General features: G+C 34.1%; 1 protein-coding gene across 1 annotated transcript; it reads right to left on the reverse strand.

The window, feature by feature from the left end:
• Positions 1–1138: 1138 nt before the first annotated feature.
• On the reverse strand, positions 1139–5544 carry LOC111997409 (serine carboxypeptidase-like 13). Its single transcript, XM_024029492.2, has 15 exons — positions 5419–5544; positions 5047–5209; positions 4799–4944; positions 4470–4546; positions 4216–4338; positions 3502–3604; positions 3273–3310; positions 3050–3151; positions 2728–2814; positions 2480–2635; positions 2322–2393; positions 2116–2234; positions 1647–1760; positions 1491–1545; positions 1139–1386 (listed from the first exon to the last, which is right to left on the reverse strand). The coding sequence occupies exons 2-15, from the start codon at positions 5205–5207 to the stop codon at positions 1303–1305; spliced, it is 1437 nt and encodes a 478-aa protein (XP_023885260.1). The 5' UTR covers positions 5208–5209; positions 5419–5544; the 3' UTR covers positions 1139–1302.
• Positions 5545–22616: the final 17072 nt, after the last annotated feature.

Raw genomic sequence — 22616 nt, forward strand, 5'->3', positions numbered from 1 at the left:
TGTAGACGACTAAATTTCTAGTTTGAAATAAATCAAACAAGTAAAATAGTTGCACAAATGCGAATTTGTATTGAATATATGTGGTACAATTCTCTGCAATTACAAAAGAGTGATCCTCTGATTCGATCTCCTTGCAAGACTTATTGATTTGGATTTGTGGTAATGTGATTGTGACTTGAACACAAAATATCCTTCAATTTGGTTGAGGGATGGATCGAAGATTGCTAAAACGGAATTACAATGAATCTCTGGCTATGAGCTTGTTAGAAATCCTTTGTTCTTCATGTTCTTCGTGTTCTTCGTGTGTTCTTCGTATTCTTGGATTTGTGGTGGAAGTTCTTCGGGACTTAAGAGGCTTGAATCCGTAGAGCTTCACTGATTTGTGATTTGTTGATGTTTTCGGACACTTTAGGCTTGATTCCCGCAAACTTTTGGATCTAGGCGGATGATTTGGATGATTTCTCTTCGAATGTTCTTCGTATTTGAAGTTGAAGTTCTTGAAGTTCTTGGAGGCTTTAGAGCTTGGTTTCGGCAGAGCTTCTGGACTTCTGAGTGCTTCAAATGATTTGGTGTCCTCGAAATGTCTTAGGAAGGCTTCTATTTATAGGAGTTTTGAGGTGGATGAGCGACACGTGGCGGAGTCTGATTAGTGACACATGTCACAGTCTGATTGGTCTGCTTATGTCATCGCTTACACGTGCTGGCTTGATTGTATCATCGCTTACATGTGCGAGGTTGCTTATGTCATCGCTTGCACGAGCTGATGCATGATGGGTTCTTGCATGACACTTGGCAAATTTCTGTTGGCTTCTGAATAGTAATAGTAAAACCTAGCAGTAGTATGTGGCGCTTTGTAATTGGCTGCATTTTGTGGACTTGGTAGTGTGACGTGTCAGCTTGTGATAGGTCGGGAATTTTCCTTCTCTACAGAGTACTATTTTAACTTTTAACAATTATGTGAGTAGGATGTTACTTATTTTATTATTTTTTTTTTTTGATGGTGAAAGGGCCATGCCTTTGACTAAAAATCAAATGCATCATGAGATAACCAACTACATTGGAGTCAGATTTCACCTATAAGCCTTTCATTATCTAATTTAATATTCCTATATTTATAAAAGTTGAAGCGCCCACTAAATATGGTAAAATTTACGACAATACTTATTGGTTGGTTCAGTCTTTTTATTACAAACAACACCAATTGGTTTCATCATCACAGTGGCCATACTTGCAATTTCTATCACCGTCTGGCTGCTTACATATCAAATTGTTGCGAAGATTTGCAGCTACAACATTTTTAGATCAGAGAGAATAGTAGGAAAGCCACCTATCCACCATGGCAAAACACTCTCTAGGCTTGTACTCTGGAGCTGTGTGACCCCCTCCCTACATATACAATTAGAATAGGAAAATAAAAGGTCAACTTTAATTATTCTTGCATAACATAACATAAATGGAGAAGAAAAATAATCAGGGCGTGTTTTTCATGCCTTAACCGTAGCAAAAGTCATATGGTATAAATTCTTCGTAAAGAGCCTTGTGTACCTGTGTCATAATAATAAAAGTAGTTTTATTTCATACAGGCAAGAAGATAAAATTTGACAATAGTGCTAAGGATATATTAATTCCAAAATTTAGATACCAACCCGGCAATTTGGCCCTCAACAAACCATGGCTGCCAATCATCTGTGATAGTCATATTGAGGGATCTGATCCATTCTTGGGTGCCAACATATGGAACACTCAGGTCTTGGTCTCCACTGTGTGAGAGGAGAAATACTTAGCATGAGGAGTTAAAAAAAAATGTCGAACATAATGAGGCTCACTTATTATGTTCGACTCATTCTAACAAATTATGTCAAGCTTCTTGAATTTCAATTTTCAAAAAAAAAGAGAATAACACATATTATTAGCTTCTCTTTAATATTTTGTGTCATAGTCCAAATGCATATTCAATGAATCAGTGGCCTAGTAACCAGTGAAAAAAAAAATGAAAAAGAAGAAGAAGAAGAAGATAAGTGAACCAAAAAGCTTAACTTTGATATAATTTCAACGAGACGCTTAAAATATAGGGAGAAAATAAAAGGAGAAAGGGATGTTGTGCATCATTGTCACCTGTAAATCAGAGATCGGTAGGCAGTATTTGTGAGATTTCGATGATACTCAATGGTACTTACAACATCATATGTGTAGGACAAAGTCTTATTACATCTAAACCAGCTCAATTTTGTTCCCTGCGTGTCATCATAACAATATGATGAAGTGATCCATTCGTTTTTGGATTTTGTTAACTATAAAGTGTAATGGTACAATCAGTGTACCTTCCGGATGCCAAGAGCGTTTTGTACATTATCATCATTAGCCCAAATGTATGAGAGCACATAATTATAAACCTGCAAAAGAAATTTTAGGAATTTACTAGACAGTAATGTAAAATTAGTTATGCATTTTAACATGAGAAAGAGAAAAAGCAATTTACCCGGCACCATAAGGTAGGAGTTCGAGACCACGAAAGGAGTATATCCATAGGGTTTTCTTCAAAAATTGCTTGATCCCATCCTATTCCTTTTGATTTTGGGGAAATTAAAGGACAATTTGGTTCCAAAATGTTGGCAGGATCAAGTTTTGTAATGCACTACAAGCACAGTCAGTCAGAGTCAGTCACACTGAAAGTGAAAGATGAATATCATATGTAATTGGATATACAGAAGTAGCAATTTTTCTTACATCCGTGTAAGCTTGAATATCTTTCAGACATTGCACATTTTCTGGATCTACCCTCACATACTCGCCATGACAACTTTCTTTGATTGACTGGAAATTTAAGACATAGCTGTTAGATTATTTGTTAGTCTTAATCGTCTAATGTTATCTTTGATGGAGGGTATAACAAGTATGAGTAATGCAACATACACAACATTTTTCAATACCAACTTCTACTGAAGTGGTAAGGGTTTTTTTTTTTTTTTAACACCATTTCAATCTGCCACCACATCAGTTACATAAACATAGGAAACTCCAATTTTGCATTTTGGGGGGATTGAATTACCTCGTAGAGTTCATCAGATATAAGTGCCACACGATGAGCATACTCAATTTGTGTACTGACATCACTACGTCGATCTGTAACTGGGTTGCCAAGAAAGTATCCCTGTTTTCAATTTAAACGAATCTTGATTTATTCGCTAGTAGAAACCAAAATCCAGAAGACATTTGAAAGAATAAAATAGAACTAGCTCTTGTGATCCAAGTTGTGTGATAAAATTGTTTACATTTAGCTTTATGAATGGCACGTTTCCAACAGCGTTACCTGCAAGAATGTAGGATAGATTAAAATTAAACTGACCTTTATGATAATAGAAAGGGGAAATGGATGCAAATAAGAAAAAAGTGTTGACTCTGAATGTTTTGAAGTAAACCACTCGTCCAATGCTTTCTCTGTGACCGAATTGGATTGAATTTGATACCAAAATTGGGTTATCATAAGTCATCACAAATTACCATTATGTATTTCTTGAACGACGATTGGAACAGTAATGCCTGAATATGAATCGCCACCAACATAGAGTACATTTGTCAAGAATTTTGGGTGATCCAATAGCCACTGTGACAGATCAAAAGTATTAGCTAGTATGTGCTTTTCACCCCTCAAGAAAAAGAAAAAAAAAAGACTAGTATGTGCTTTAATTTTATATGAAAACTATGCAACGTGAGAGAAGGGTTAGTTCATGGCTGGACCCTAGAATACCTTGAACTCTGAAGGTGAAGATTTGGATTCCACCAAAATAATAATATAATAATAATAATAATAATAATAATAATATAAGTACTAAAATTTTTATTGATAGGAAAAATTACAAAAAAAAAAGCCTATTCTTAAATAAATCTGAATTAATTTTCTACCACATAGAGAGTTAATTTTGACCAAAATACTTTGAAAAACTCCTCAAAACATGAAAATTAAATATTCTAGAAAATTTCGAAAATTACAACACAACAAAAAATAAAATTCTTTCAATGACTAGAATTTACGTCACAGGTAAGAAGAGCAATTGGGTGGATTTAAGTACAACAAAAGTAAAGTAATTGTCATAATTAAACCTGCCTGGGTAATCTTAAAAATTTATTTTCCATTTGCTAGAGAATTTCCCGTTTGATTATAAAGAGGGGTGAGCTAAACGAAAAATTTTCATTATTTTGTAGAATTTCACTCACCTTCCTCAAGAATTCATAGGTTTGTGCTGCTGATAATGTATCTGTCATATTGTAACCTTGGGAGGTTCTTGAATAGGAGAATCCTGTGCCAGCAGGAGCATCCAAAAATATAATGCTAGCGACCTGGAAATAAACCAATAATCACTATGGTTGAAGTGGAGCCGAAAGGAAGTCTTTACAATCGAAATCACCAGTTACATTGCAAAGAAACCGATTCCACCCCTAAAACAATATAGGAGTATATGATGACATACCTTTGTCCATGAATATTGGTTCAATTGGAATGTTGGTTCATTCCCATCGAAATTTTCGTAATTAAATGACAGTGGACCTACATTACAGTGCAAATTATCAAAAAAAAATTAGTCTACAGATTACAAAATTTTTTTGCTGATTAAGTTACTTTATGTGAAGGTTATAAACATTGTTATTCAGTTAGACACTGTTAATGAACATAATCCCACATCAAATAGTGAGGGTGAGAAAGCATTTTAGAATTATAGGCCATAAAAGTAGGCTAATAGTAGCTTAATACCATAAGGAATAAGAGAAAACAAAAAGAGTGAGAACTGAGAAGTCAAACCAATTTCATAAACCAGTCCCGAGAAGCCAGAACAACCAGGGCCTCCAGTAAGCCAAAGCAACAGAGGGTCCTTCCTTGGATTCCTCTCAGATTCAATGAAGTAGTAAAATAGTTGCACATCATCTGCTTCACCCACCCCCACATATCTGAGAATTAACAGAGATGCTAAACAAAACATATAAATCCAAGCATATACAAAACAGAGAGAGCTAGAGAGAGAGGAAAGATGGCATTGCAATATGACTTACCCTGTTTCAAGTTTGAAGGGAAGTTTACCAGGAAAGCCAGGTAGAGTCTCGACAATCGACTGGGACTGGGCCATGCACAACATAGAAAATGCAAGCAGCCAAAGCAAGGTGATGACAGTGGAGCTGAGCATACTTTCAAACTTTTGCTGCCGTGCTGCCATGCCTAGAGGTTATCCATTCACATCATAAGAAAAAGTATTTATCAGAAGAATAATAGAGATCATTCTTTTCAAGCTTCTTGAGTTAAATTCATAAAATTTAAAGACATATGTATGTGCAAGACAAAAACAAAGAAGATGTGAGTCATTTATTGAAATTCAGACACATTTAGTAAGTAGTTTTGAATGTCCAAGCTGAAGAAATGCATGTTACCTCTTTGGAACTTGATGAAGGGTGACTTTTTTCGACCACGAAACTTGTGAAGCTAACAAATTTATATTATAGTAGCGAATGAGATTTTGGATAAGCAATTTATTTTATTTTATTTATTTATTTTGAGTATAATTTTTTTTAAAGGTTTTCATGTAATTGTAAATATTAAAGTTCATAATTTTATATAATATAATACTCCAATTTATTGTTCTCTTAATAGGAGGGATTGACCAAAGAGCCATGCACTCTAACCGACCCTGCTTGGTGTCCAATTATAATAAAAAAAGATAAGAAAAGACGGCAATGCTATTGAGATTTGAATCTGAGCCCCTAGTGTTCTTACGGTCTTACCTCTTACCTGTTAACTGAGAGATGTCTATTATACTATTTCCGGCGTGTATACTAATTTGTGCAAAAATTCTTATTTATTTTAGTATAAAAACTTATTTTTTCGATTTTATTTAATCATTTTGAAAATGCATACATCAAATTATTTGTTCTAAATTCTATTTTATTAACATATTAATTTTTCTTGATTTTTTAAATTGTTTTTGAAATGCACAACAACACTTGTGTATATTGGCACAAATAATGTAGTAAAAATGTATTTTGCACAATAAATATATAGGTTGATGTGAGTAATTTTTGGGGTTAATTAGGCAAATTTTGACATTTATGACATTTTACCATATTTTTTTTATGCTCCAGAAAAACACACTTCAAATCTCCAAGTTGACCTATCTATGAGTGGCCCTTTTTGTTTTTTTGCTCCATTATATATATTTTTTAAGTAAAAAATGTAAAAGGATACCTCTAAATTCTATCAACAAAAAAATAATGTTAGCAGTAAACTTAAATAAAAGAATCAGTAAAAAATTGCCAACTTAACTTTAGAGTTTTTCTTAACTATACTGAAAAGGTATTTACAGGTTTAGACAATGTAAGTTTTAATTAGCTTACGGCCTTATTCTTTACTCCTAAAATATGTAGTCATGTACTGGACCATAATCACCTGACGAAACAGCAACATATGTTTCACGTGGGGGTTAGATTAGGTAGGTGTGAAAAATTTGGCTCCACATTAGGCTCTGAAACCCTCAAAAAAAAAAAAAAAAAAAAAAAAAAAAGACATTAGGTTCTGAAAATTTTTAAAACATATCTTGTTTAAAATAAAAACAACATGACATGAGGTCAAATTTGTCCAAATAAAGAATTATAGACCTTCCAGTCCTATCTCTACGGGTTTGAAACTATATATAAGGTTTTGTCCAAAAAATTAGATACCATGGTCCTCCGTCACTGGTTCACCTTCCAGTTCCAGACTTCGAGTCACGTGCATGAACTGCTTCCTTTTCCAACTAAATGTCAGAAGCCTGAAGTGTAGAATGGAAATATGATGGTAGATTGCCCCATGTCCCCTGACTGTTGCTAACTTGCTATCCAAGGCGGGGCTACATGTATGAGTGGCCCCAAGTTTTAAATATTTAACATTTTAATTATTAGCCTACAAAAATGGGATTCGGTCTCTCCAAATATTTGAGCTATTTCAATAATGCTCTTAAAAAATTGTTCAATTGATTTTGTAGTTAAAAAAAATGTTTTTTTTTCCTACACATTCATTTTTTATTGTAAAATATGTTCTTGTACTGTTAAAGTTTTAGATCATTCATGTCTTTGAATACTTTATTAGTTTAATTGAATTTTTTTTACTCACTTTGGTAGACAATTTGGTAACTTAAATAATGGCAACTCTAGGAATTTTATTTAGGGGGGTCATTAAAAATTTTAATAAAAAAAGAACTTAACTATATCGAGTTATCAACAAAAAATAATAATAATAATAATAATAATAATACATGAAGTTTTACAAATTTTTTTTACAAGTTTTCAAATTTTGAATTGTTATATAATAGTTCATTACGAGTATCTATTGCCAATGTAGGTAGGTATAAGCTTATGACCATTTTATTTTGTTAAGTTTATCTAACATTTTTATTTTTATGCAATTGTTATTATCTATTTGTTATTGTTTTTATAAAAATATATTAAACAAAATGACTAAACTAAACTCATTAACTTTGTATTAATTATTGATGCACACAACCACACTCATTCATACATAAAATTATACACTATGTGTTTACTTAACCAATCAAATGCTTGAACAATTATTAACTTTACAATTTTTTTTCTTGAATTTTACTAAATTTATAACAAAAAGTTATTATAATATGATAACAACACATACACATGTAACAAACCATCTCTATTTCCTAATTATTAAATTATATAAATTTATATTATATTTATATTGTACATACAAACATCCACACATCATAATTCACATAAATAACATTATAACAAAAAGTAATATGTACAATCAATATTAGACATACTCGCACATATAATATAAATTTATAAAAAAGAGTGACAATTTGCAAATACTTACTTTTTACTGGAGTTGGAAATACTTATAATAAGGGTGTGCAAAATTTAAGACAGGGTGTGCAAAAGTATTTTTAAAAATAAATTAAAGTATTAAACTAACATAAAATATATATTTTATGTGTGGGTTTGGATCCACGTTTCCAAACCCATGTTTGCGATTCTTTCATTTTTTTTTCCCCCTTATGCCGCAGTTATTGACTTTTTTCAACAAAATTCACTGTTCATGAACAATGCATGCACTGTTCACGCATTTAAAAATATTAAAAATTGGTCTCACGACACTATTTACACATTTAAAAATTATTTTGCTACAATGTTTTCAGTTTTCAATTTTCAGTTTCAGCAAAAATAAATTGTATGAAAGTTTGTATAAGCTAATAAATTAGTATCATAAGTTAGCCTCCCAAACAAAAGTTTCTGACTACACCCTTGTTGCTATCGAATGTAATATCTTTCTATATCTGTCGTAAACATATCTTGGAGCCACTTCTTCTTCTTCTTTTCTTTCTTTTTCTTTTTTTCTTTTTTCTTTTTTATGTGGTTTTTAAGTGATTATTTATGTGATGTTGTTGCCATATCGCAGTCTAACCTTTATGAGAGTTGAATTTCGATTTTGTATTAGAGAGTTGGATGGTGATGGGTTATTTTGAATTCATTTTAAGGGTTGTAGGTCTAGATTTACCTCCGACAAAGTTCGAAGAGCCATTTCGATAGCAATGATAAATATCGAATGTGAAGAATCTTGTAACTCAATTGGCTAGTGCATTTTGGTGTTTTTAACAAAGACATTTAAATTTAAGCTTCCATCCCAAATTATCAAATTACAGGTGCCATGTAATGCATTACTAAGCTAAGGTCAATTTCTATAACATATAAATCCAAGTCTTTAATATTTCGATGCTAAAACTAATGTAAATAAACTACCATCAATGATCTGCTATTAAAACTAAACAAATAACTACCATTGATTATTAAAACTGTACCAATGAACTTGCAATGAATTAAACTATAATGAAACAAGGACTTACATCCATTAACGCACTAGGAAAATCATTAACCAAAACAGAGTAGTAAATGAATTAACCTTGGTCACTTATTAATGTTTTCAGGTTTTGCTCGATGTGAAACTTAAAATACTGTGACTAGTTTTTGGTGAAAATGTAACTTCGCAGATTAGGGTTTAGGGTTTGGAAATGTCTCACTTAAGGAAATACGTGAATTAACAATAAGAATAAGAAATCCTGGATAACTAAATTTCTAAATGACTAAGTTCAACTATTGAGCCTAGATTATCAAGCCTAAGTTATCACTACAACTATTGATTCAAAGTAATTGAACTGATTGTTTCCAACTGCTTTGATTCGAAATAAGCCTAATCAAACTAAACATATTCAAAGTGTAACATCTTGAAGGATATCAGATCAAAGTAAATCATCTTGAAGTGTACAAACCAGAGTAAAATCATCTCTAAGTGAATTAGTTTGCAGAAATTACAAAAGATTAAATCCTAAGTGTTTATTCCAGCACCAAATTGATTCAAAGTAAGCAGGAAATCAAGTTAGACACGAAAAAAAAAAAAAAAAAAAACACTAAATATTGCATCAATCATAGTAAATACTTGAATAAACAAGATCATGATTACAAACGAACCAATTTAGAAGCATAAAATCTTTTACAAATCCTAAGGATTACTTGACTTGCATAAGAACTACTAGATATCCTAAGAATTTAAGTACATACAATCTCAGAAGTGTTCTGGCATTTTCTTGATTGTGTATGATGTCATTTTCTTGTAAACTCAACCTCTATATGTACTTGAGGCTTTAACGGTTATGACTAGCTCTTCTTTCCATGGGCTGCTATCCAGTTTTCTCCCATTGCTAATTGTCTCACTGCTAGCAGGACTTGGTTTGGATTTTCTTGGTGTGAAGGAAAATATATTCCTTGTCCACCAAGAAAAGTATTCCTTGTCTACTAAGAAAAGCATTCATTGTCTACCAATAAATGTATTTCTTGTCTACTAAAAAATATATATTGTAGTTTTATAAATAGACAATATCGCAAAGGGTTTGATGACTTTGACCTAAAGGTCCTCCCACTTGAGGAGAGACTTTGGATTACTTTGAGAGAGCCCTAAAGAGATTTTTTTTTTTTTTTTTTTTTCACTTGATCATTATTTGGATGTATTGGGAGTTTTAGGTTATGTGAAAGTGCCTCTACACCATCTTTGTTATTTGTGAGTGCTCCTATGAGTGAGTTAACACTGTAATATCTTTTTGATATGGTAAATTCATCCCTTTCTACCCATGGATATAGGCTATTGCTGAACCAAGTAATAGAAATTTTGCTGAAGTAGATTTTTAAATTTCTTAAAACTCCGTTTAAAATTTCTTTGAAATTTTGGTAATAGAATTTTAATTTGAGTATAATTTTAATTTGTAGAATTTTTACCTAAATTAAATATTAACAATTAACAAGATAATAAATTTCAGTTGAAGTTAAATTTTTTGCTAAATTAAACTATACTAACAGTTAAAAAAAATTAACTTAATAACTAATGGGAATGTAGGAATACAGATCATCTGTACCACATTTTGTATTCCACTTTATGTTCCACCAATCACAACTTGTCATACATTTATTTTTTTCCACTTAAAACTTTGGTTATTTTATAAGGAAAGTTAAACAAATACATGGTAAGTTGTGATTGGTGAGATATAAAATGTGTACATTACACCAACCAAGGCACGTGAGAATGCTAACGTGGCTGGATCTAGAACCTACATTTGGAATAGATGTGAGCAAAGGAAGGGAAACGTTGGCTGAAGAAGAGGATCTTTGACTCGTGCCAATGGCGTGACCACCTTGGGGAAGAGTGATATTTGCACCTGTCATGGACACCTAGCACTTGCACAAAAGGGTGATAGCGACCCCATATGTTCAGATGCTATTGAACACTCCTTATTGGCTGATTTTGTGTTGGACCACTATTGAGGACACGTGCATCACTTCTAGCCCCTTTGATGTTCTTTTCCTTCTCTATGGTTTTCTCCCCACGTAGTAGTGTGGACACAAGGGGTGTTGGAGTCACCACCTAGTTTTTGCAATGGTCTAAGAACCATATTTATACTATCCTCTCAAGGAAGGACCTTTTGATCTTACTAACAGAGATATGAATTCGGAGTTTAGGTACGCTTTTGGGAAGGTATTAGACACGGAAGATCGCCCAACCCTAAGGTTGGCCTCCCATCATTGTGTCAAATATCTTAAATTTATTAAAAGCATATCCAACACTTGTATTCTAACTCACACACACACTAGCAAACTTTTAAGCATACAACATGGCATCATTCATCCCAAACCCTAACCATACATCTAATCATGGCATCCATCACAAACCCTACCATACATCTATCATCTTATCACAAACCCTAGTATACATATATCATGGCATCAAAGCATATTCAAGGCAGCAATATATACAATCAAATCAAGGCAAAAACATACGCATAAGGAAAGATCCAAGCAGTCACATTCATCTCTAACATCAACACAAGATCATATCATAAATGCATGAACATTTCCAATGCATGACTTACCTTTCACTTACCTTACAACAGCACAACACCTATGGCATTCATGCATGAACATGTGATAAATAATATTAAAACTAAGAAACCCTAAGACAAACCCTAATCTAAACATGTGATAACAAACAAGCATGAAAAAATGTGGACAAGAACTTATGGGGTCTAAAACATATGAAAAAAGAGGTTAAACAGAACAAACACGTGAAGGCAAAAACAAAACAAACAAAAATTTATAGTTTCTGAGCAACGGCATCACGCAGACTAAAATAGGTCTTTGTACGCATAATTAAGCCTGCGTACGTAGGCTAGATCATGTGTATGTAGATCTTTGCCAGGAAAACCTAAAGAACGCAGAAATATAGCAAAACTTTAAAGCAACAAATCTAATAACCTAACATGCATATCATGAAAAGGACCAAAAGCCAACTTAAACAGACATTATACAAACATAAACTACACAATAAATAGAATTAAAATGTAAAAGGAAAAGCAAAAAAGAAAGAGAAATAAAAAGAAAAAAGGGTTAGATTCAATACCTTAAACAAAAACTTTCCAAGCTCAATTTTGACGTTCCCTTCAATCAAATCTATTCACAAACCAATAAGAAAGTGATTAGCAATGTTAAACTAAAAGGATTGGGGCTAGAAAAGGTCCCAATCAAATAAATTTGACTTGAGGATGTTTTGTGAAAAACTCCCTTTTGATTCACTATTTTCTAATGAATCTTAGGTTTTTCCCGTGACATTTCTGTGTGTTTTAAAAATGTTCTATGTAAGGCTTTTTATAGTTGAAAAAATGGGGTTTGGAATGGCTTCTAGACGATGCAAGATTCATTCCAAACCTCAGCCATTATTGCAGAAAACTTGTCTTTCTTATGCTTTTGAAACTCTAATTGTGTACGCAAGAATGTGCCTGTTGCCTGCATACGCATGCATTGGCTTGCGTATGCAAGCTGCGACCCACGTACGTAGACCGAGGGCCACTTTGTTCATTTTATTTCCAAAAATTGATTTTTGCTCATTTAAAAGGTTATATTTTCCATTGTATCACTCCACAAGTCAATTTAATATTTGATGGGGGTCTAAACTGATTATATTTTCCCAATACATGACTACCCAATGATGCACAGATCCTAGTACGTGACTAACTCTTTTGCACGAATCCTAGTATGTGACTAGCTCCACAACAACCTTATGATTGATATAGTTGATTTGCAACAGCTTTACATAGAAACACCAATAAGATTTTCAATGATGATGTGAGAGACTTTTCTTGGTTACAGAACCCAAGGGTGTACAAGAAACGCAGCAAGAACTCTTTCTTTTGTATGAGGAGGCTAGGGTTTCAAAAAGAAAACCTTATAATGCTCTCTAAGATTAGGTTTTTCTTTTTCCAACTCTTTGTTTAAATAGGAGCTTAATGGGCTCTCCTATTCCAAATAGGTATACACAAACCTTGGGCTTTCCTAGTCCAATAAGGATTATACAAACCCATAAACAAAAAGCCTTTTAGAATAAAAACGTTACTGGCTATAATTTGAATCTCGTAAGCTCGATAGATCAAGACATGTGTCGAACTTTAATAAATCTTGACAGATCGAGCTTTTGTCAAGGAGGTATTGAGACTTGTAGATTGCACTTTTCTTGAGCAATTCTTGAGTAATCTTCATGTCTTCAATGTAACCCCTTGCAATGATCATCTTGAACCAACTTAGATTTACCCAAATACAAGTAAAGTGCGTTTTGTCAAAAGATATGCCAATTACATAAAAATATGCCCCTTACATTCTCCTTCTTTGGCAATCCATGACAAAACCACAAGAGTACATTGAATATCCTAGAATGCATTATACTTAAGATTACAGAATAAATAAGCCTAATCTAAAAGATCTGAACCTTGGAAGTTGCTACAAGAAGAAGGTTCAAAATCTTAACTTGGCTTTAACTTGTCTTTCCTAAAAGGCACTAAACAAAACACATCAAGGTACCATGTGGAAAATTATGACAAGTTAAATAAACAAGAAACATGTGTATAAAGAGAGAAAAGAAATAAAACATGTGAGATAAAGAGTGAAACACATACATCATCATTAAATATAGAAACAACACGTGATGTATGTAAATGGTTACAAAACCAAAAGATAAACAACACAAAATATATATCAACATCAAAGTGTATCATACTAACTCTCCCCCTAAGTTAGTTATATCAAAAACTTTCTTCCCTTTTGACATGAAGTTCTCCCCCTAAGTCTGTTACTCCCCCCTAAGGAATGACATTCAATTCTCAAAATTCTCCCCCTTTTTGACACAATTGTCAAGGGCATAAAAGGCCAAAAAATTTGATCGAAGACAGATAGAAAATTGATATAGAGGGAATGAGGAGAACAAGGAACCATAAACCTAAAAGAAAAAGAAAAACAAGATGCTATGGACACAAAAAAAAAAAAAATGCAAAATAAAGAAAAATGAAATGCATGCAAGTGTATCTCGATCGATCGAGGAGGTTTCAAGAATCTATTGAGAAGAAGCCAACCTCGATGGATCAAGAATCTACCAAGGATGTGTCGAGCAAATAGAAAGCACAAGATTTTGGCTCGATGGATCGACCTATCTGTCGAGAAGTTGTCGAGGTCAAACCCAGAAATCTCAATAGAAGATGTATCTGTTGAGATTCTGTTGAGAAGCTATTGAGGATGCAAAAAAAGAGGATTTTCAAGGGGGGAAACACATAAGATGAGAAGCAACAAGATGGCTACTCAAACAAGCATCCAAGCAACATGTTAAGCACTCAAAACCACATCTCAACTCTAGATGCAAAGCATTTATCCACAAACACACTAAACAAGTCTAACCAATTTTATATTTCAGAAACAAGTTAAGACAATTTAGCAAGTATATATTAACACATGTATCCCTTGTGATGGCCAAAACACACTGTACCTGCACATGTATCAAGAGTAGCAAAGAGTATGCGTGTTGTGTATGAAAACATAACAAGCGTGCACAAGTTTCTCATATTATGACAATTTAAGATATGAGAACATCTAATACACTCACACATAATCATAACTATTTGATGGGGACTATCACCTTTGAGGTATATCATATAACTCCCATATCTCCTAGAAATATGCTTATAATAATTTTAAAAGCATTTTGATTCTTTTTACTTTTATATTCTTTGCATATTTTCTTTTTGAACATATCATGCATGAACATATAAAAGAGAAAAGAAATACCCAATTATGTAAGCCAAAACATCACAATTTTGCTATGCCGAAGCATATGGATGTTATACATGATTGGAGGGCTTTAGTGATGAGATGGTTATTTATGCCTTTCTCTTAGGATTTTCTAGTCCTTCCTGTCAAAAAGAGTGATATGAGTATTAAGTATAAAAGATTACTTAATTGTACTTATCACCAATATGAGCCACAAAGTTCACTTGCTTAGTTGTGCATTAAAATGCTAAACTACAAGAGATACAAAGTTTTGAAACTTTGGTTCAATGGCCATCCAAGGTACACAAGTACCAATATACACAAACACACACTGTTTTTATGTTTTTCAATTTTTTTTTTTTTGAAAAATAAATAAAACAAAAACTGAAAATAAATAAACAAAAACAAGCAAACAACTATAAAACATAAAAACTAGATGACAATGCATGAAAGCATGATTCCAAAAACAAATAAGAAATTAAGCAAGAAAGTCCAACTTTAGATAGAAAAAATTAAAGCAAAGGACAAACAATTAAGTATTAGGATCCTTCATCATCCATACAACACGAGTCTTTGGCCGTGAAGATGAAAAGGCACGTATCCTAGTATGACTACTAAAGGACATAGAGGAATTAGAATTCCCCTGAAATTGAGTTAAAAAGCTTAAAACTTTTAATAATTCACCAAGAATAGGTACAGAGCCTTTAAACAAAGGATGAGACCTATTGGACACTTGCTTATGAGGAAACAACTTGAAACAACTAGGGCAAGTGTGACCAGAACCACCACAATGGTGACAAACATGAGTAGTTTTAGAGCTACTTGGCTTCCTAGAAGGAGATCTAACCTTAGAGATTGATGACAACAATATGACAATGATGACAAGTGGTTACAAATTCTAAAATTTTATTCAACCTAGGAAGAGTTTTAGACATAGGTTTAGAAACTTCAGTGTTAACATCAAATTGTTTACCTTTGTCTATCCGAGCAATATTAGCATTCAACTCTTCACTATTCCTTTTAAATGGAGGAATATAAAAATATTTTTCTTTTGATTTAGGCTCAACAACAAATTTGGCACTAGTTAATTTTTCAACTTTGGTTTTAAATTCAACTAGTTGCTCTTCCAAATTCTTAATTTTGTCAACTTGAGATGAAATTTGATTTTTAAATTTCTTATTCAAATTATTAGATTCATCCAATTTTGCAATCAATTCATCTTTTTCAAGTTTAACCATTTTAAAATTGGCTTTTAATTTTGTAGAACATTCAAGAGATTTCATACAAAAATTATAAAGCTTGCAATAAGCATCTTGAATGTCATCATCATCATTCAACACAAGATCATGCAAATCAAAAAAATCAAGAGTTTCCATGACAACGTGGGTCAATGGATCACACAGCAAAGATTAAAACCTAATCAAAGTGTGTCTGCTCTGATACCACTTGATAGGGCAAAAATGTATTGACCCCTTGCAAATTAATTAATTACCCAAGTTAATTAATTAGGTTCAATTACATGCAATAGCGTGGTAGCACAAACAAATCACCAATTGTACTAAGTGCAGTAGAAAATAAATTTGATACGAGCTATTTGTTTACGAATGGAGAAAAACACCGAGACAAAACCCTACCGGGTGATTTTAAGGTCACCACTCCCAAGAATCTACTATTATCAATCACAAATGGTTACAAGTATAAGGAATCTTACCAAACCCTTTGGTCTATCCCGAAATACCAACCTACAGTTGAACCCTTACCCCAATACCTAATTGGACATGTATTGTAGCAGCAATCTTTTTGTTCAATGCACGAATCCCAGTACATGACTAACCAATGATGCACAGATCCTACTACGTGACTAACTCCTTTGCATAAATCTCAGTACGTGACTAACACCACTATAACCCTTTGATTGATGTAGTTGATTTGCAACAGTTTCCCATAGAAACACTAATAAGATCTTCAATGATGGTGTGAGAGACTTTGCTTGGTTACAGAACCCAAGGGTGACAAGAAACGTAGCAAGAACTTTTTCATCTATAGAAGAAGGCTAGGGTTTCAAAAAGAAAACCTTATGAAGCTCTCTAGGGTTAGGTTTTTCTTTTTCCACCTCCTTGTTTAAATAAGATCTTAATGGGCTCTCCTATTCCAAATAGGTATACACAAACCTTGGGCTTTCCTTATCTAATAAGGATTATACAAACTCATAAACTGTTAGGACATATGTGTTTCACTTGTTAAGAACATATGTCATTATTTTATGTAATTGGCTAATCCTTTGACAAAACGCACTTTACTTGTAATTGGGTAGACCTAGGATGTGTTTGATACTTTAAGAAACCTTGTTTCAAGTTCAAGTGTTAAAGCCATGCAAGTCTGTCCAAGATTCAAGTGCAGAACATGCTGTTTATTAAAGCTTGACTGCCAGCTCGATAGCTAGCCATCTATTGAGCCTTGAAGAGCTGTTAAAGCCCATGACTCAACAGTAGCTTGACAGATAGGGTATCTGTTGAGGTTTATGAAATTCAGAATTTTTGATTTGTTTTTCATTTAATCTATGATTGTATGTTTGAGCTTTGTTTTCTCACAACCCTAGACATATAAAAGGATTATTTTAAGGGCCGTCAAAGGTGACACAAGTTGCACAAGTGTTGAGAAAAAACTTTTCAAGGAAATTGTGACCAGAGACAGAATTTGTCTTAGTTCATTTTTCTTATGAAAGAAGTTGTTGTGTTTGTACACAATAGGGTTTTGTGACCAAGCATCTTCTTGATCTTCATTGTTTGGATGAACTGAAGAACTTTGCAGCTAACAACTTTCTCTAGTTCACGAACTGGGATCCGTGTAATTAGTTAGTCACGTACTGGGAGTTGTACATTAAAAGGAGAGATTGTCAATACAGAGCAAGTCCAATTGGGTATTGGGGTAAAGGTTCAACTATAAGTTGATATAAGTTACTGGGATTCCTTTACTTATAACCTCTTGTTGTAATAATAGTAGATTCTCGGGAGTGGTGACCTTAAAATCACCTAGTGAGGTTTTTGCTATATAGGTTTTCCCTATTCGTAAACAAATAACCATGTCAATTTATTTTCTACTACATATTTTAGTTATTGGTGATTTGTTTGTGCTACCATGCGCTGTGCATGTTAATTTGATTAATTAATAAACTTGGCTAATTAATCAATTAATTCATCACAATGGGTTAATACGTTTTTGGCCTATCAAGTGGTATCAGAGTAGGCACACTCTGATTAGGTTTTAATCTTTGTTGTGTGATCTATTAACCCCTATTTGTCATGGATAGAGGACAGTCTCTTATTATACCTCCTTTATTTAATGGCACTAACTATACATACTGGAAAGTACGCATGAGAGCTTTTTTGCAGTCTCTAGATGAAAAAGTGTGGCAAGCTGTGGAGATAGTTTGGACCAAGCCAAAGGAAGAGCCAGCCGATTGGGATGATACTAAGATCAAGGCGGCAAATTTCAACAGCAAGGCATTGAATGCTCTATTTAGTGCAGTCACCAATGAGGAGTTTAAGAAGATATCCTCCACAGAAACTGCGAAGGAAGTATGGACCATTCTCCAGACAACCTATGAGGGAGCAAAAGTTGTCAAGGACTCGAAACTTCAAATGCTCACTGCTAGCTTCGAAGAGATTAAGATGAAGGAGGATGAGTCATTCGATAAGTTTTATGCCAAGCTCAAGGACATAGTGAACTCAGCTTTTAATCTTGGGGAAACCATTCTTGAACCCAAGATTGTAAGAAAGGTGCTTAGATCTTTACCCGAGAGATTCCATGCCAAGATCACCATAATCGAGGAATTAAAGGACTTGACAATATTCCTTTAACAGAGCTGGTTGGTAATCTGCATACCTATGTGTTAGGTTTAACAAGAATTGGTAAGCTGGGTAAGGGCAAAAGCATGGCATTGAAGGCCAAAAGCAGTGATAATGATGAGCCTTCAGAAGATGAGGATTCTAAGATGAAATCCTATATTACAAGGCAATTCAAGAAGTTCATGAAGAATGCCAATGGGAAGGGCTTCGACAAGAACCGTAGGCAATCTAGTTCTTCTCAAGTCAAGAGCCAAGACAAAGGAAAGAAGGATGCTAGGGATGGCGGTCAGTACACTGTTCCTTCAAGACCAAAGTGCTTTGGGTGTCAAGGCTTCGGTCATATGAAACAAGAGTGCGCTACGTATTTCAAGACCATTGGGAAGAGTTAGGCACTTGCTGCTACTTTGAGCGACACTGAGCCTGAGGATGATTCCGACAATGAGGATGATGAAATCCTAAATGCCTTCACTACCACTATCAATCCTACTGAGGGGATTATTTAAGCTATGGATGAAAAAGAGGAATTGGTAGAGTCCAAGTTTGAGAAGATGGATGAACAAGATGACATCTACATAGCCTATGCAAAATTACACAAAATCTCAGAAAAGCATGAGAAGTTGTATAGGTTGACCACCAAAAAGCTTAGTGATGTGGAGCTTAAGCGTGAAGAGCTTTCCACAAAGTTTGATGAAGCCAATCAGACTATTGAAGCACTGAAGTTTGAGAATAACTTTTTGGCTGAGAAGATCAAGAAGCTTAAGGCAGAACTGTTCCAAGTCAAAGCTCAGCTGGAAAGGACTTCAAGTGCTAAGCTCAATGAAATGTTGAGTCTTCAAAAATCTGCTTCTAATCGAACCAGTTTAAGGTATGATTTCTCTCCTTCTAATATTGCTTCCACTAGTACTATTGTTTTTGTTTCTCCTAGTAATAATGTTGAAATTGAGAACACTAATGTCAAAACTGATTTAGCTAGTGAGAACATAAATAATTGTAAATTTATCTTAGGAGCACCCTCTAAGCAAATAAGAAAGAAGTTAAAAACCTTAGGGCTAAGAAGGCTAAATCTCAAAAGCCTAAACAGAAGAAGCAGTATCTCTGTCATCATTGTGAAGCAGTCGGTCATACTCAACCTGATTGCTATAAGTGATTAGTCACTCAACAAAGTAATGGCATGATTGCATCGGGAAACTAGAATCAATTTTCATCCTCTTTTGCTCATCTTGGAGATCTTCTCAAAGTCCTCATGATCCTTTCGAAATTGAACGGTTTTAATTCTTCCCCCTCATTGCTGGATCAAGGATTTACTAGACAGAAAGTTTCTTCCAAAGTGTAGAAAGAAAAGGGCTCCAAGTGATTCTATCACTTCTTCTCTCTCTCCCTTCTTATTTTTGTTTGCGTTACTTGTGTGTTTTGTTTTCAAGTTTTGAGTTAGTCTAGTTTTTATGCTTTGCTTTGTTTAACATGTTTTTGTTTGTTTTTAGTTTTGTTTGTTTTGTTTTTTATATTAAAAAAAATTGAAAAATTAGAAAAATACAAAAACAGTGTGTGCTTTGTGTACATTGGTACTTGTGTACTTTGGATGGCCATTGGAACAAAGTTTTCTAAATTTTGAATCTTTTGTAACTTAGATAAGCATCTCTATGCACAACTAAGCAAGTGAGCTCTACGGCTCTTGATTGCGATGAGTAAGATTAAGTAATCTTTTGTACTTAACACTTGTATCACTCTTTTTGACGGGAAGGACTGGAAAATCCTAAGAGAAATACATAAATAACTATCTCACCACTGTTGCCCGCCAATCATGAAATGACATTTGTATGCTTCGACATAGCAAAATTAGAATGTCAAATGCTTAACATTATTGGGTATTTCTTTTCTCTCTCTTATATGCCCATGCATGATTTGCTTACAAAGAAAAATAAAAAGCAAAAAGATCAAAATGCTTTATATATGATTACAAGCATGTATTCTAAGAGATGTGGGAGTTATAGGATGTACCTTGAAGGTGATAGTCCCCATCAAATAATTATGATTGTGTGTGAGTTAAGTGATTTTCTCATATCTCAAATCGTCATAACATGTATACACTTTTGCAATCTTGTGATGTTTTTCACACATAACACGCAATATTCTTTGCTACTCTTGATACACATACAGGTACAATGTGATTTGGCTATCACAAGGTTTACATGTGTCAATGTATGCTCACTAGATTGTCTTGACTTGTTTTTGAAATATAAAATTAGTTAGATTTTTTTAGTGTGTTTGTTTGTTTTGGGATCTATGTGCTTATTATTATTATTATTATTGGTTGAAAGATGATCTTGAGAGATCAAAATGTTGTTTGGATCATTGGTTGAGTTGCATATTTGATTGCATTCATATCTGTGTTTTTCTCTTCTTTGAAAAACTGTTTTTAAGCAATCTTGACACCTCCTTGACACCTCTCGATACCTAGCTTATCTATCGAGCTCTTCAATTGCTTTTTATCGCAATCTAGACACCTCTCGATAGCTAGGTGGATTGATTAAGAAAGTTTATGTCCCCTCAATAGCTCTTTGACATATCCTCGATCCATCGAGCTTCCTTTTTGCCTCGGACACCTGCTCGACAGCTTCCTCTATCAATCTCTTTAAAGCTCGACAGATCCTCGACACCTCTTGATCTGTTGAGAATTACTAAGGTGCTATATAAGAGCGCTCGTGATCTCAACCTCACTTTCCTTGATCTGTCCGTGCTTGTTCACCTCCCAAAACTTCTCTCTCTCACCGTAAACCTCTTCCTCAAGGTTTCTTCAAGCTTAATAAAGTTTTTCCTCACTTGGTAAGTGTCTAAATCCCTCATATTTATGCATTTCGTGATTTTTAACCTAAGTTTTTGGGGTTTTTTGAAAATTTTGGAGTTTTTCAAAATCAAAGAGGTTTTTGCAAAATTTTTGGGATGGGTTTTGAAGATTTGATCTTAAAAACTTCATGCATTGCATCTCATGTGCATTATAACTATATTTTTATGCATTTAGATGTGTGTTATATATGTTTAATTACTTGTGTGCTAGTAGGATTGGATTGGGCTGAGCCTATGATGAAATTTCCTTTATATGTCACATATTTATGCATTTCCATGCATACGCTCTTTCTTTTCAACATATTTTGATATATTTGAACTACTTGGGACATTTTTGTTTGTCTTTTTCTCCCTCTCTCTCTTCTATTTGCATTAGTCTGCTTCTATGGCACCCAAACATAAGTCTACTCTGTCCTAGAACCCTCTTCATTCTGGGGCATCCACTTCTTCCGATCCTACTCCCTCACACGTTTGGTTCCATAATGAGAAAGCCAAATCAAACTTTTTTGAGAACTTTTCTCAACGAGGCATTCATTCTGAACACCAAGTCATCTTGTCAGACTTCTTCGACACTAACCTTGCCACTGTCATTCACAGTAGGGAATAGAAGTCACTGTATGACATCCCAATCACATGTCCATCCATGCTGATTCAGGAGTTTTACTCCAACATGCATGGATTTGATCTTTCAGTACCTCATTTCATTACTTGTGTTTGAGGTACGCGCATTGTTGTCACACCGGAGATTGTCTCCAATGTGCTCTATATCCCTATGGTAAAGCATCCTAACTACCTTGGATGTGATCGTCTTAGGACAGTGTCTAAAGAAGAGTTTATTTCTGCTTTCTGTGAGCGCCCTTTTGATCGGGGTGAGCATCAGTTCACTTACTGTACGGGCTTTTCCTAAGGCCCTCGGTTTTTGAACATGGTTATGACTTTTGTTCTTCATCCCCTATCTCACTATAACTCTATCACAGAGCCTTGTGCTTGGTTTTTGCTTTCCCTTCTCGAGCATCGTAGTATAGACTTTCCTTCTTATTTCATTCTTTCTATTATAGATGTCTATAGGGATTCAGCGACCCATGATAAGCTTATCTTCTCTCCGGATATCACGAGGATCTTACCATTTTTTTGTTCCCTTCCCTATGTTCGACCACTTCCCTGTCATTGGTGCTATAGATGCAGTTACCGTTAAATGGAGCGAGGCACAGTTTCGGTCGAGGCGATCTGGGTCAGCAGCTCCTC

Source organism: Quercus suber, unplaced genomic scaffold, assembly GCF_002906115.3.
Source record: "Quercus suber isolate HL8 unplaced genomic scaffold, Cork oak 2.0 scaffold_164, whole genome shotgun sequence".
NCBI classification, from domain to species: domain Eukaryota; kingdom Viridiplantae; phylum Streptophyta; class Magnoliopsida; order Fagales; family Fagaceae; genus Quercus; species Quercus suber.

Excerpts from the sequence above, each read along its gene's own strand:
- LOC111997409 (XM_024029492.2), bottom strand. The coding sequence starts at position 5,207 with ATGGCAGCACGGCAGCAAAAGTTTGAAAGTATGCTCAGCTCCACTGTC. Across the intron at positions 3,605-4,215 it reads CCTATGAATTCTTGAGGAAG|TGGCTATTGGATCACCCAAA; the intron begins GTGAGTGAAATT and ends GATCTGTCACAG. Across the intron at positions 1,761-2,115 it reads TACCGATCTCTGATTTACAG|TGGAGACCAAGACCTGAGTG; the intron begins GTGACAATGATG and ends CCTCTCACACAG.